The 15,967-nt window shown below is 39.7% G+C and overlaps 1 protein-coding gene across 1 annotated transcript; it reads right to left on the bottom strand.

Moving 5' to 3' along the window:
- Window positions 1-1,932: 1,932 nt before the first annotated feature.
- Window positions 1,933-10,881, bottom strand: CCDC122 (coiled-coil domain containing 122). The gene is made up of 5 exons (XM_034416409.3): window positions 10,442-10,881; window positions 7,208-7,323; window positions 5,868-6,269; window positions 4,652-4,768; window positions 1,933-2,977 (listed from the first exon to the last, which is right to left on the bottom strand). Exons 2-5 carry the CDS (start codon window positions 7,319-7,321, stop codon window positions 2,825-2,827), a joined length of 786 nt encoding a protein of 261 aa, XP_034272300.2. The 5' UTR covers window positions 7,322-7,323; window positions 10,442-10,881; the 3' UTR covers window positions 1,933-2,824.
- Between the last annotated feature and the right edge of the window lie 5,086 nt (window positions 10,882-15,967).

The raw sequence follows: 15,967 nt of genomic DNA on the forward strand, positions 1-15,967 counted from the left end.
TATTTTAAATTAGGGTGTTTTGTTTTCTTTCTACAGAGGGGCACATACACACGGTTTGAATTACGTGGACATAATTCTTATTCTCTTTGGACAATAAAGCTGCCTCAGTTTCTCTTTAGATATTGCATCAATGAAAAATGCCTATGTTTGCTCCTATGAGCATCAAGCGAAGACAAGATGCTGCCACTAGGGGGAGCCATAAAACCATATTTTGGATGTATGAATGTATATATCTCTGTGTGTGTGTGTGTATATATATATATATATATATAAACACACATACACAGAACACAAACCAAGGTTAAAATTAAAATTATTTTATCCTCATAACTCATTTTTGGGAACAATAGGTTTTAATTCTGCTCCTCTCCTACATTATGGTGAAAAAAGAAATATCTGGTGTCCCCCTTTTTGGACTAACCATTTTATTTATTTATTTATTTATTTATTTATTTATTTATTTATTTATTTATTTATTTATTTATTTATTTATTATTTTTTTATTTATTTATTTATTTATTTATTTTATTTTATTCAATTTGTATACCGCCCTTCTCCTAGTGGACTCAGGGCGGTGCACAGCCAGAACTAAAACACATAACAATACAAAATTTAAAATTATTAAAAGAATTATATACTTTGGCCCAAATTTAAAACAATTCGAATTAAAACCCATTAACAGATTAAAAGCTAAACAACTAAAAAACTAAAAAAGAGGGGGGGTTCACGCCAGCCCTGCTTGATGGAAAAGAAAAGTTTTCAGGGCACGGCGAAAAACCCGGAGATCCGATATCCTTCTTATCTCCGGGGGCAAATCGTTCCAGAGGGAGGGAGCTGCCACAGAGAAGGCCCTCCCCCTGGGGGTCGCCAGCCGATATTGCCTGGCTGACGGCACCCTGAGGAGTCCCTCTCTGTGGGAGCGTACCAGTCGGTGGGAGGTTATTAAAAGGCAAAAGGATTTAAATTAGGGTGAGGTGGGGTGGAAAGGAGAAGGAGAGGGACCTCATCCCAGTTCAGATTTTGTTATCAACCTAGGCACCTCTCCAAGAATCTCCTGCCATGGGCCTAGGGTTGGACTAGAAGACCTCCAAGGCCCCTTCCGACTCTATTATTCTATATTCTGGTGAAGGGAGCTGCTATCCACAAATGTTGATGGCTTCTATAAAAGTTGTTAATTGGAAAAGAGGCTAGCAGTCATACATGATGCAAAGGGACCAGGTAATAGATCTCTTCAGGGGTGGGCTTCAAAAATTTTAGCAAGGGGTTTTCTACCTGGTTGCTGGGTGGGCGTGGCCTAGTCGGCCTGCTCCACCACAGCTGAGGGGGAGTTTTTGCTCTCCCCAGGCTCCGGAGGCTTTCCTTGTGCCTCCAGGAGGGTGAAAACGGCCTCCCCAGGCTCCAGAGGCCCTCTGGAGGCCAGAAACAGGCCCATTTCCTGCCTTCCCGAACTTCTGGTAGGCCCGTTTTTCGCCCTTACTGAGCGTCTGTGCCAGTGGTGGGTTGCCCCCGGTTCAGACCCCTTCTATAGAACCGGTAGTAAAACTGGCGGGAGGCTCCGCCCACTGACCCTGACGCCATTAGAAGCAATCTGCACATGCGCAGAAGCTTCTGCGTATGTGCAGAAGCAAGGTGCATGCGTGAGTGAACCGAGCGCACATGCGTGCAATTCCGTTGCGAACCAGTAGTAAAGGTAAGTAGAACCTACCCCTGGTTTGCACACGCCCTGCACGCGCCCTGCACTTACTTGCATCCAAAACAGGTCGTGTGGAGACTCCTGGGAGGGGAAGGGTGGGGTGGGCAGGGAAGGGCGGGGTGAGCTATGCTGGCTGGAGAATTCTGGGAGTTGAAGCCCACAAGTCTTAAAGCTGCCAAGTTTGAAGACCTCCGCCTTAACCCAATGGGAAATGGCGTAACCAATAACAAAAGAACATATGCAAAGAAACAACGTTTTAATCGAGAACTTATTCAAGTGTGAAGAGTACAATCCATACAGTCTTTCTTTGCAATAGCAAGGATGGGTCAAATGGATGTGGACTTTGAAAAGGTAACAGGAAAAGCAAAGGATTTAGTTTTACTGGAATATCATGCTTTTTTTTTAAGGCCTCTCTGTTTTGGTTTTATCTTGTTTTGAATTTTCTGGAGGACCTACCTTATCCAAAGGGCCGGTGGAATTTTTTCTGAACCTGCTTTTTCTGCATTAAAAGTTATGCAACTCCTGACCAATCTATCTTTCCTTTCCACTCTACAACTCTAAGCATTTACTGACCTCCCAAAAGGTGCTGAAGATATCCAAGGACACTTGTGGGCTTGTTAAAATATAATTATGCCCCCTGTCTTTAATTATTTTCTCGCTAAGGTGCTGCCCTGGTTAAGCATGCTTCAAACCGCAATGCGTGAAGTCGTGTTTTCAACCTGTCAGTCATCCAAACACATTTTATCTTATTAAATGATTAAACTTTCTGACCCTTTGGGAAGTCCCAGTTCTGAACAAGGCCTCGTTTAGTGTGTCGTAAAATTAACGTGGCATCAACTGCAGCCTCCTTAGCTCGTCCTTCCAAGGTTTAAAAGCAGGGAGCAAAGACTAAACATGGGAACAGCAGCAAATGAAAGAGCAACTGGTTATTATGCCTTTCCTCCACGTTTATGTATCGCAAATTCACTTTTGCATCAAAAATAAAGGCCACTCGTTACTAGGATTATGAGAACAGCCAGGAAAAAACCAAAACAACTCCAAAGCTAATGCAGACAGGAAAGACAGAAGTTTGATGAACGAAAACCAAAAACATGAACCCTTGAAAGCAGGAGCTGATCTCCTTGGGTGAGTTTACTCATCGGTGGCTTGCAACATCTTACGTAATTCTTCTGCTTCTCCTTCCAGCTGCTGCATTTTCAAACGCCGCTGCCTTCTCTCCAGCTCCAGATTGTTAACTTGGCAACGCAGCCGTCTGAGAACAGCTTCGGATCTCTTACGCTGCAGCTGGTTAGGAGCAAGAATAAAAGGACAAACACTGAGAAAGATCTTCGGGATTACAGGCAAGTAAACAGGATGAGGGGTTTCATAGATTTGCAGATTGCAGCACGATAAGATACAGCTTTCCAACGGAAAGGGTTGCAATAAACTCAACGAAGGCAGCGGGATCGATTGCGGAGAAAATATGCGCCGAGTAGCTCAGAACGGAATTAAAATTAGAATTAAAATGGAACCAAATCTCACGTCTGAAATGTGTAATGCAATCTAGGGCATATCTACTCAGAAGTACACAAAAATCAAAGTACAAAAAAAATACAGGGCATCTGTTCAGCACAAAACGCAGCCCGTAGATAATAACATTCAACAGAAAATGTCTCCTTATAAGCATCCCTAAAACGAAAACATCCCATGAAAATATCTCTAGATGTTATCCATCAGAATAAGGAATAACAGAGTTGGAAGGGACCTTGGAGGTCTTCTAGTCCAACCCTCTGCTTAGGCAGGAAACCCTACACCACTTCAGACAAATGGTTATCCAATCTGTTCTTAAAAACTTTCAGTGTTGGGGCATTCACAACTTCTGGAGGCAAGTTGTTCCACTGATTAATTGTTCTCACTGTCAGGAAATTTCTCTTTAGTTCTACGTTTCTTCTCTCCTTGATGAGTTTCCATCCATTGCTTCTTGTCCTGCCGTCAGGTGCTTTGGAGAATAGCTTGGCTCCCTCTTCTTTGGGGCAGCCCCTGAGATAGTGGAAGACTTCCATCATGTCTCCCCTAGTCCTTCTTTTCATCCAACTAGACCTACCCAGTTCCCGCAACCATTCTTCATATATTTTATCCTCCAGTCCCCTAATAATCTTTGTTGCTCTTCTCTGCACTCTTTCTAAAGTCTCCACATCTTTTTTATATCGTGGTGACCAAAACCGAATTCAGCTTTCCAGATGTGGCCTTAGATTACTTCCTTTCTCAGTTTTGGGTCACTGTGCTACAGAAGTACATAAATCTGAAAAATTCTCCTTCTACTGCCATTTATAATCCGAGTCTTCTAGGTCAAAATACATTTATTGTTTAGATGTTACGATAATGGGTTTTTCTTGCGTTTATGCTCTCTCGTTCAATTCAAGTGAATTATCAATTTAGCTATGAAAACTGCTGTAGAAATAACACCCTAAGACAAGCAAATTTAAATAATAAATTCAACCTGACATTCTTCCAATGAAAAGCCTGCTAAAGAGATTTAACTTTACCAAATTTTTATCAATACTGGGGGGGAAATGAAGCCATATGGAATTAGCGATTGAGTAAAAATTGTATTGGGTGGAAAGGAGAAATTTTGATTCACGTGCCAAATAAGTAAATCTTTTGGCTTCTTTTGAAAGACTTTGCAGATCTTCACAGCTGAGACAGATTTGAAAAGATGCTTCGAGTACCGAGTGCGAATTTCAACACCTTAAATTATGTTTTCACAGTAACTGCCAAAGTCGTTATATTTTCCCAGAACCTAACTTGAAAAGAGTTTATAATTTCATATTGGGATAAAATTAACTAGCAGCTTTTATAGTTCTGCCGTCTTAGGGATGCATTTTAAAAAATATTGTTATTCAAAAATGCATACTTTTGAGAGCGCTTCTTAGAAAAAATAGATGATGAGACCCAATAATTGTAGAGATGAAAACTCACCTCAATTTCTTTCTGAAGCGTAGCATGTCTGCTTTTTTCATCTCGAATGGCGTTCTCCTTTTCACCGACAGCCTCTTTCAAAACCTTTATTTCACTTTGCAGACAAGAAATTTCATCCTGCGGTTGGAATGCAAACAAGGAAATAGAGATAGGGTAAAATAAATCTTTAATCGTTTCTGTTCATATTTGTTAAGATGGGAGCTATCACCGAAAACTTATATTACCACCAATTGGAAACTAAAGACTGTTATTCTAAGCTGAAAAGGATCTGTTTAAACCTGGAAGAGAAAAAAGGAGGCAAGTAGGAAGATTGGACTCTTAAAGAACCAGAGAAGTGTCAGATAAAAACACAACCCAAATTTATTTTCTATTGTACAGAATATACAATCCTTTCTGATGATGATACACAATGACTGTGTTTACACATAATACTTACTTGCGTTAGGTTAAAAACGTTTTGTATGTTGTGTTGTGTTGTTGTTGTAAAATTATTATTTTTTTTTTAATAAATTTTAAAAAAAAAGGTCACTTTGGACAAGCTTGTTAAAGGCCACAAGCTCTCATTAAACACAGAGTGCAATTGCTAAGTTAGTAAGTGAATCTGGCTTTGACTTGTCAGAAGGTCGCAAAAGGGGAGACTGGAACCGTCATAAATGTGAGTGAGTCGCCAAACGTCTGACTTTTGACCCCATGACCCTTCGTTTACTGACCGTTTGAAGCAGCGGTGAAATCCTCTCAAGTCTGCTACCGGTTCGGTGAGTCTTCTACCGAGCATGTGCTTCGCTAGGCCACGCGATTTAGATTAGCTAGAAAGCAGGAAATCCGACGATTCTAGCTAATACGAATTGCACGTCACAGCTGATCATCACCCAGCTGATCATCGGAAATACCGGTTCGCGCAAACCGGTAGCGTTTTTTACTACCGGTTTTCCCAAATCGGTCTGAACCGGTAGCATTTCACCCCTGGTTTGAAGTCAAAATGGCACTGAAAAAAAGTGATTTATGACCGATTTTTCCACTTAGGATCGTTAAGTGTGGAAAACGGTCATAAATCACTTTTTTCAGTGCCGTTGTAACTTCAAAGAGACACTAAACGAAGGGTTGTATGTCAAAGTCCACCCCCTCCTCAAATTATCTTGCTGAGGACGGATAAACAGCTGTAAAGAGCCGATTTGGGGAGGAAGACAAAATAATCGCGAAGGCCAGGGACCCTGACCTGGACTTGGCCAACCATATCCTGTTCTTCTTTTTCGCGAAGAGAAGCTACTAGCCCTTCCTTCTTCTCCATCAGCTGCTGGACGGTGGCCCTTTTTGTCACCAGCTCCACCACAAAAGGCAATTTGCTTTCTGCTTCCTCAAACCGGTTTCGGTGGGCGGCCATTTTCTCATAGTAAGCCTGGTTTCCTAAAACCTTCGTTTCCAACTCTTCTTGTAGAACTTCAACTTCCTGGGACAGCTTCACGTTCTCGCCATGTGAGGCTGAGATTTGAGCCTCCAGATCTTTGAGATGGCCTCTGGTGGTGGCGAGGGCTTCCTCGGAGAAGTACGTTTCTCTTTCAACGGCCCTTCTTTCAGCTACAACGGAGTTCCTCTGGATCTCAAGATCCCGAAGCTGAGCCTACAGAGAAAAAACATGGCGGGATTAAACCAGTGAATACTGAAAAGAGTCAAAAAGTGAGGTGAACATCTCCAACACACCTTCCCACTCCTGTTTTCCCCACAACAACAACAACAACCCTGTGAGGTGGATTGGCCTGAGAGAGAGGGATAAGCCCAATCAGCTGCTTTCATGCCTATGACAGGACTAGAACTTCCTGTCTCCTGGTGAATTTTTCCAAAGTAACCAAGCCAGCTTTCATGGCTAAAGCAAGACTAGAACTGCCAGTCTCCTGGTGATTTGGCCAAAGTCATCCAGCCAGCTTTCACGGCTAAGGCAGGACTAGAACTCCAATCTCCTGGTGATTGGCCCAAAGTCACCTAGCCAGCTTTCATGGATAAAGCTAGACTAGAACTCACTTTCTCCTGGTGATTGGCCCAAAGTTACCAGCTGACTTTCATGCCTAAGGCGGAACTAGAACTCACCATCTCCTGCTGATGTCACCCAACTGGCTTTCATACCCTTAGGCAGGACTAGAACTCACCGTCTCCTAATTCTAGCCTGGTGCCTTAACCGCTAACCCTACTGGCTCCTGGCCCTCTTTTTAAATTTCTTTAAAGTTTTTTATATATAATTTATATATAACTGATGTATTTTTTTATGCTTTTTAATTCTTTCTACCTTTATGCTGGTCTTTGACCATAATAAAGAGTCAATTGATCTCAATAGCTGCCTAGATTCTGCTACTTAAATGTTTACTGGAGTCCAAGAAAATGCTTTTTTTATTTCCTCCTGACATTGCCATTGATACAAAGAGGTTGAAAGCATTTAGTGGAGATTTATTCTCTTGGCTAGAAGGTTCTCTGCTTCCGTCCAACTTTCTCCAAACCAAACTAGACTCAGGCAGTCAATCCTGTTTTTTCTCCACCGGACTGTAAAGTATTTCTGAAATATATTACCTGCATTTGTGTGAGCACTTCCTTGCTCTTTTGTATTTCACAAGCCTGAGTATTTTGTCGCTCTGCTACCCGTTTCACCATTTCAGCAATTCCTAATGAATCCGAGTCAGCCATGCCTAGAAAACATAGAAAAAGGAGGAAGAAAAAATAGGAATTAATGTGATTCTCACACCACCATCAATTCTTTCTTACTCCTAATTCTCAAAAGTAATTTGAAGACTTCCTGTGGCCATCTTCAATTCCAGGGGCTCCTTAAAATACTAAGATTACTGCAAATGAGCCAATCCGCATTCACTCTAAACAGAGAATGGGGGGAAAAAATCCTTGAAATGCTAAGATTGCTGCAAATGAGCCAAGCTACATTCACTCTAAACAGAGATTTTTTTAAAAAAATAGCATTCCTATTTTAATTCTATGTTTTGGGCATTGTTGGGGACAATATGCTGACTCTGTAAACCGCTTAGAGAGGACTGTAAAGCACTGTGAAGCTATATATACACTAAAGACAAAATCCTTGTGTGTCCAATCACACTTCGCCAATAAAGAATTCTATTCTATTCTATTCTATAAGTCTAAGTGGTATTGCTATTTCTACAATGTTCTCTCAAAAAACTAAAAGTTATAGAGCAGTCCTTCTGAAACTCGATTAGATTATCCAAAATTGGATAAATGGTTTTTTCCCCCTTTGGTTAACAACAAGAAACTCATTATTTATCATAAAAGGGACATTTAAATTGACTTAAAGACTGCCACGTGCCTTAAAATATATTTGAAAAACTCCGAAGGGATTGCTATTAAGGCACAAATCAATAAAGCTAGCAATGGTCATTTGTTGAAGTGAGATAAAGATCAATCGATAATCAATGTTATCATACCCTAGGATAATAAAAGTAGCATTCCTGGAATCTTTGCACAATTTTAAAGTAAAACTAAGACTAAAATCAATGAATAATCAAAAGTCTAGCAAAATAGATACAACAAAGATCATATCCATCCTTGCCATGTTGGTTAGTTCCAATTTTTTGGCTCCAAAATGGAGAATTTCCCAAAATTCCTTGCAAAGGACACATTCCAAGGTGGAAGAACAATTTAGAATTATCACATTACATGTTCTCTTTCTGCTTAGTGGTTTGTTTTTGGGTTTTTTTGGTCAAATTTTTTATTTGTTTTGTTTATGTAACATGTAAAAATTCAATTTCAATCAAACAGTTGTTGTCTGGGTATAATTATTTTTAGGAAATCGTAATCAAAATGTTTACAATAGTATTCATCTCAATGAAATTAATTCTATAATAATAATAATAATAATAATAATAATAATAATAATAATAATAATAATAATAATATTTACTAGTCTACTTTAACAAATCTCCTTTATAACGTTAGTCCTTTTTGTATCCCCATATTTCTAACTTCTGTTTTTATTAAATATTCAGTTCCCTCTTTTTCCTTAATTGTAAGTATTAATCTGTCCATTTCTGCACATTCTAATATTTTTTTAATGACACCCTCATCTGTCGGGATCTCTTCTCTTTTCCATTATTGTGCAAATACAATTCTGGCTGCAGTTAGTACATGTCAAATCAAATATATATTCCTTTTGTCATACTTTTCCAGTAGGATGCCCAACAGAAATATTTCTGACTTCAAATCTATATGCTGCTTTATCATTTTTTCCAACCAAGTATGTATTGGAATTTTTTTTATTATTGTTTATTTTTTTGCTTTTGGGCACGTCCACCACATGTGATAATAGGAACCAGGCATCTGGTTACACTTCCAACATTTAGAGGACCTGCCTTTAAACATTTTTGCCAATCTTGTTGGTGAGAAATGCCATCTATAATTTTCTGTTTAGTTTTTAAGTTTGCCTAAAACTATTTTTTTTTCCTTTCTTCCCTTTTGCATAACATATCTGAACAATATTGGCCATTTTGTCTTATTCTTAAATTGAATCAAATTGCTTTTTTAAGACCCTTCAAAATCTTACAGTTAGTGTTTTATAGTATTATTCCTTGGCAGTGCTTAAAAATTTTCATACAGGAATATGTTAACTATAGAATTTAGCATATAATTCGGCATCTGTTCTCCTGTGCCTTTTTATATTTTCTGCAGCTTTTAAAGCTATCGCTCCTTTTTCATTCTTAATCGCAATTCTCTTCGGTCCTTTTCTCCAGAAATTTTAAAACGCTTTGCAGAGAGACTAAAAAGAGAGAGTGAGAATAACCATTTTGTTCAATTTTCTGCCATGGCTTTATATTATGTTGCTCCCATTTAAAATGAATTCCATTATTCACTAGTTCACACTGCAATATTTTTTTTCTTTTAAATCTAAAGAATAAGCTAAACAATGTAAAATGTTATATATCATGCTCGCGTGCATGATTGCATATTATTTACATAAATACAACTTTTGGAAAGAAATCCTGGAGGGAAAAAAAATTACATTTCTTGGGGAATCAATAGAAATTCTTCATCACTAAGCTTTCTGAACTGATTTACATCTATTTTTCTGTCTTTCAGAAACTGCTTGAAATACATCCTGTTAGAGAAACTGAAGTCCTCATAACAGAACGCTGCAAATTTGCAAATTCTTCTTTGTATTATATTCAAATTCTTCTTTGTATTATATCCAAATTACTTGAAATTCAAATTTTGCGACAATAGCTGGCAAGGCCTCACTGTGCTGGAAAACCTAGTATTAGTAAATATATATATATATTTACTAATACTATATATCTGGATTTCCGGATTTTTAAAGCAGGCCTTGAGATGCACAAAGTATCACAGATTCACCGCCTTGGAGAAAAATGAGAAAGGAGTCACTCCAGAAGCAGAAAAAGACTTTTTAAGAAGGATATTTGTGCCAATCGAGTTATCAGAACTTCAGTTCAATCCGTCTAGCTAACATGGAAGGCCAAAGCAATAAAATTGCTGTTTCCACAGTTAATCTGGTTTTGTTTTTCTGCAAGGTTACTGCGTATTCTTTTCTAGTTGCTAAAAGGGAGCGATGAAAATGGTGAAGAAGGGCTGAATTTATTTAGAGAGAGCGGGTGGAAATATGGGGCCTTCACATTAAATGGCGTTTTAAAACTCAAATTTTGAGTTTTGTATTTCTTAGCTCCTCTTTTAAATTAGATTCAGTTAAAAGCCTACATGCTTGCATTCTTCATGTGGAAACAACTCTTTTCACCTTATTTATTATAATGAAACATCTGCAAGAAAAATACCCACCTAAGAGAGCACCAAGGACCTCACGGTCCTCCTCTTCCTCTTCCTCCTCCTCCTCTCTACAAACCCAACTCCCTTCTAGCACTGATGATGTTACCTAGTTGGGTTAGGAAACGTCTACAAGAAAACCACCCAGCTCAGAGAGCACCAATGACTCTACAATCCTCCTCTTCCTCCTCCACGACTCTTACGACCATCAGGGAGCTTGCCCGTTTCCGTTGTACGCTGTGTCGGTTTTAAATGTGACCCATGCGATTTGAGATCTTTTTTTTTTTTTTTTTGCAGTGGTTGTTAAGCAAACACTGCGGTCATTAAGCAAGCCGGTGGTTGGCTCAGGACTGGTTCTGCAGAAAATATAAATGCAAGTTTATAACGAAATTGTCCTAAAACGTGGCCACATGATTGGTGGATGCTGCGAGTTTTCGTAAACATGGGGCAACTTCAGCCTTGTGACCACAGGGGAAATGGCCCAGCTGTCATAACTCCGAGTCAAAAATATCTCCGCAGGAAGATCCTTTGCAACGTCGAACGGTCGCTAAATGACAGTCGTAAGTCAAGGACCACTTGCAAGTGATTCTTTCTCAACCTTGCCCCGAGGTCTTCGCCCTTCGCCCCACTCAATGCTGCCAAGATGTTTCTCTCGTTTTCCGTGAAATTTTTTTTTCCTCCTGATTTTTTTTCTAAGCGTTCCTCTGTTTCTAGGCCGGCGGGACCACCGAGCTTCACAAAAAAATAGCATTTCCAAGCCAGAGATTGCCACCTCTAAATATGAATTCTTTTTTTTTTTTTGAAAAATATTTTTTTATTGTGTTTTCCAAACATAAACATAAAATATATCTTTTAAGAACGAAGTCTTGATCCGGTCATAGATAGGTACAATCATTTACATTCCTTTAACAAGCTCTAATCCCAATTTTCTGGTTACATCTTTTAAAATTCAAAATCAAAATTCAAATTTTTAACACAAATTCTAACATTTTATTCTAAATCAATCTATTGTATCATCAAATCCTTAATTTCCAAATAATCTCTACTCATTATTTCCAATTATCAATCAAAATTCTATCTAGTTTAATTCCCTCCCTTGCATCTTTTAACATAAAAATCAAAAATACAAATTTTAAAAATATTCTAACATCTTAATCTAAGTATTTACCTTACATTTTATCACCACAAGTCGTACTTCCCAAATTCTATTTTTATTTCAACTTATAAATCAAAATTTTATCTATATTCCTTAATCTCTAAACCCATTTCAACGAATCTTTAAATCTTAGACTTTAACAATTACACTTAATTTTCCATATTCTCCTCTATATCTCCAACTATTTGTTTGACTGATTTCCAGCATATTTTATTTTAGCTGATTTCCAGCATATTCTCCATATCCTCCAAATATGAGTTCTTAATCTCAGCCACCCTTCCAAACCACCAAAGCTCTTGTTCAATTATTTAAACCTCTCGGAAATCTTGAAAGCTAACCCTGATGCCCGTTGAAAAAAAAAACAGATTTGTCTGTTCCATTTCAGACTTCAAGGTGTCTGAACCTAAGTCAAAAGCACCAAAACGCATCGTATTCTTTTGCTTCCAGCCCCTCCGTGGCAAAAGCTACAAGGCAATCCTTGATTTACGACCGCAAGGGAGCCCAGAATTTCTGCTGTTAAGTGATTTTCCTTGCCACCGTTCTCAAGTGAATCTCTGCAACGGTAAAGCTGCTAACACGGTTGTTAAGTGAATCGAGCTTCCCCCATGGACTTTGCTCGTCAGACGGTTTGCGAAAGGGGGGAATCACGTGACCCCGGGAAGAAGCTGCAACCGTCATAAGTACATGCCAGTTGCCGAGCGTTTGACTTTGGATCACGTGACTGTGGGAAAGCTGCGGTCATAAGTCATTTTTTTTTCAGTGCTGTTGTAATTTGGAACGGTTACTAAATGAATAGTTGTAAATGGAGGACGACCTGAATTGAAAGATAAGGATGAGGTAAGATTTTCAGCAAAGGTGTTGAGTGAGGCCATTGTTTGCCTAAGTTAGCTTGAAGTCACGATGCTGAAGTCACTTTCTGGTTGAGTAAACAAGGCTCTACTAACCTACATTTATCCCTTGTTTACTCTGCCCTCAACTAATTAAGATTACCCGGTGAGACTTCTTTCCAGGAAGTGAGCCCAGCACAACTCCACGGGATTTTTTCCAAGTAAACATGTTTTCTCGTCGAACTCTTGGTCATTGTCGTTTATTTCTTGGCTTTGCCGTGACGTTTGCACTTGAAACTGGGGGCAGCACAGGCTGTAAATTCTATTTCTTATCTCCAAGGCCAAATTCACTTGCAGAGAAGCCAGGGAAAAACAGGAGGAAGTGTCCACCTTGAGGCCCTGAACGAAAAGCAGAATATCAATCTAATGCAAAATAAAATAATAAACGAAAATAATACAATACCATGCGATCATCTCTTTTTGGAAACCCCAGCAGGCAATGTAAAGCAGAATCACCTTGAGGTTGTCCATTTAAGCCAGGGGAGAGGCTGAATTTGGCAACTTTTAAGACTTCTGGACTTCAACTCCCAGAATCCCCTATCCAGCTATGCCACTTTCAAGTACAAATGTAATACAAGCTATGGTGGCTGGGGAATTCTGGGAGTTGAAGTCCAGAAATCTTTAAATTGCCAAGGTCGGACACCTCTGGCTTAAATGGATGACCTCAAGTTGATTGCCTGCTCTAGATTCCAAAAAGACATTTTATTTTATTATTTTATTTTATTTTTTATTTATTTCATTTTATTTTTTTTAGTCCACAACTCTTAAAGTTACCAATGTCAGATACTCCTGGCTTAAATGGATGACCTCAAGTGGATTCTGTTTTCCATTGCCTGTTTTATTTTATTTAACTATTTAACTCTTCTAAGTGGCATACCCAAAGGTGATGGCTTCACCTCTGTAGTGGTGCAAAAAACTGAAGAGACACATAATCCATTAAAATCCCAGAACTCAGATTTAAGCAGTCTTTCCTTTTTAGTATAACGATGATTTTCGTAGATTTCTAGAGACTTATGACGCCTACTTCTGCTCTGAGAATCTGCCCCAAGAGAAAAAGATTACAGTATTTGCTAACAGAGGCTAAAACATACAAAGAACAATTGCTGAAATTGGGTATGTCTAGTTTAATGAAAAGAAGGACTAGGGGGGACATGATAGCAGTCTTCCAATATCTCAGGGGTTGCCACAAAGAAGTGGGAGTCAAGCTATTCTCCAAATCACCTGAGGGCAGGACAAGAAGCAATAGATGGAAACTAATCAAGGAGAGAAGCAACTTAGAACTAAGGAGAAATTTCCTGAAAGTTAGAAACAATTAATCAGTGGAACAACTTGCCTGCAGAAGTTGTGAATGCTCCAACACTGGAAGTTTTTAAGAAGATATTGGATAACCATTTGTCTGAAGGGGTGTAGGGTTTCCTGCCTAAGCAGGGGGTTGGACTAGAAGACCTCCGAGGTCCCTTCCAACTCTATTCTGATTCTGCTGCAGACTCCAGTTATGCTGACTTTGGAAAAAACGAAAGGAATGGAGGAGTTTCTGAGATGTCATCTACCCCCGGGGAGATCTGCTGAGCATTGCAATTGAGAAAGTTTCCAGAGCAAAGGAAGGGCCTTGTTGTCCTCAGGTAACTCCTGGCCCACAGCAGGAGCTCCAACCAGTTTCCAAACCCAAACCGCCCACCTGATCAAGATCTTCCCAGGAGTCTTAAAAGAGTATTATGATTCCACTATTGCAGTATTTCTCAACTCTGACAACAGCCTCTTAGGCTGGGAGGAAATTAAGAGTCTCAGGCGTTTTTTTGTTATTATTGTTTTCTGTCCATCAGCAGAAAAAGTCTCCAAAAGCGGAACAGATTTGGCATCCAGAGAGAAACAGGCAAAAAAACCCCAAAGAAACCATAATTGAGGGTGAAAACAGACAAAACTTGATCGGATAATATCTACCCTACATGATTAACCGGGATGGATTTTCTTGCTGGGTAAATGATGACAAATGTTTGAGCTCCCACTGCATGGTGCTTGTTTCCACTTCACTATTTCCTTGCCTTTATTTGTTGCGAAGTGTATTTTGCAAGCCATGATTTGGAAATACCTTAAGCAGAAGGAATTTTCATTGGCAAGGTGTGGCATTGGGCATACAGGCAGTCCTCGATTTACGGCCACAATTAAGCTCAAAATTACTGTTGCTAAGCAAGACAGTTGTTAAGTGAAATGTTTATGGAGATTCTCGGTCATCTAGATCATGGTTATCCCAAAGGTGCTTTTTCTTTCTTTCTTTCTTTCTTTCTTTCTTTCTTTCTTTCTTTCTTTTTCTTTCTTTCTTTTTCTTTCTTTCTTTTTTCTTTTTCTTTCTTTCTTTCCTTACTTCCTTCCTTTCTTCCTTTCTGTTTTTCCCTCTCTCCTTTCTTTCTTTCCTTCCTTTCTTCCTTTCTTTCTGTCTTTCCCTCTCTCTTCTTTCTTCCTTCCTTTCTTTCTCTCTTTCCCTCTCTCCTTTCTTTATTTCTTTCTTTCCTTCCTTCCTTTCTTTCTCTGTCTTTTCCTCTCTCCTTTCTTTCTTCCTTCCTTTCTCTTTCTTTCCCTCTTCTTTCTTTCTTTCTTTCTTTCTTTCTTTCTTTCTTTCTTTCTTTCTTTCTTTCTTTCTTTCTCAGTAATCCAGGTCATGGTTATCGCAAAGGTGCTTTTTCTTTCTTTTCTTTTCTTTTCTTTCTTCCCTCTCCTTCCTTCCTTTATTTCTTTCCTTCTTTTTCTTTCTTTTTCTTTCTTTCTTTCTTTCTTTCTTTCTTTCTTTCTTTCTTTCTTTCTTTCTTTCTCAGTAATCCAGGTCATAGTTATCCCAAAAGTGCTTTTTTCCTTTCTTCCTTCCTTCCTTTCCTTCTTTCGTTCTTTCCTTCTTTCTTTCTCCTTCCTTCCTTCCTTCCTCACTCTCCCGCCCTCCATCTCCAGCAGGAGACTAGAAGTCTTCCAAGGACCCTTCCAACTCTCTCTCTCTTTGAGGAACCTTCCTTGCAGACCCCAAGACCCCCCCTCACAAGCCCCCTCCTCCCTCCTCGGCCGGTCATGTGATCCAGAGCCGCGCCTAATCAGCTCTGCCGGCGCTTCCCAGTATAGACGCCTACGGTGCGGTATACACAACGGGAGTGCGATAGAAACCCACCTTTGCAGAGGGGAGGCGCAGGCATCTGCTCGGATAGGCCTTTCTCTCTCCCGCACACCTATGCCAACAGCTAATACGCGTGTCCGGATGATGCGCTGGGGAGAAGACGCGTGTGCACACACGCACCCTTGCAGACAGTGGCTTATTACTGCACACAGAAGAAAGGGCAGGCACCCCCTATAGCTTGTGGGGTGAAGGAGCATTGCAAGGGGCCTGGAGTACTTACTACCTCCTTGATTTACTTTGGCCTTCATTCATCCAAAGGGAAGAAAAGTACTTAAGAGAAATGAGCTCTCCGTGAAACTGCAACCTGCCGCCCGCGGGCGAGTCCAGAGGGGCTGAGCCCA

Source organism: Pantherophis guttatus, chromosome 5, assembly GCF_059756535.1.
Source record: "Pantherophis guttatus breed Tessera chromosome 5, ASM5975653v1, whole genome shotgun sequence".
In the NCBI taxonomy this organism is placed as follows: Eukaryota; Metazoa; Chordata; class Lepidosauria; order Squamata; family Colubridae; genus Pantherophis; species Pantherophis guttatus.

Coding starts and splice junctions, on each gene's coding strand:
- CCDC122 (XM_034416409.3), bottom strand. CDS start 7,321: ATGGCTGACTCGGATTCATTAGGAATTGCTGAAATGGTGAAACGGGTA. Junction 4,769..5,867: donor ATATGGTTGGCCAAGTCCAG/GTCAGGGTCCCT, acceptor TTCCAACCGCAG/GATGAAATTTCTTGTCTGCA. Junction 2,978..4,651: donor CGCTTCAGAAAGAAATTGAG/GTGAGTTTTCAT, acceptor GCTCCTAACCAG/CTGCAGCGTAAGAGATCCGA.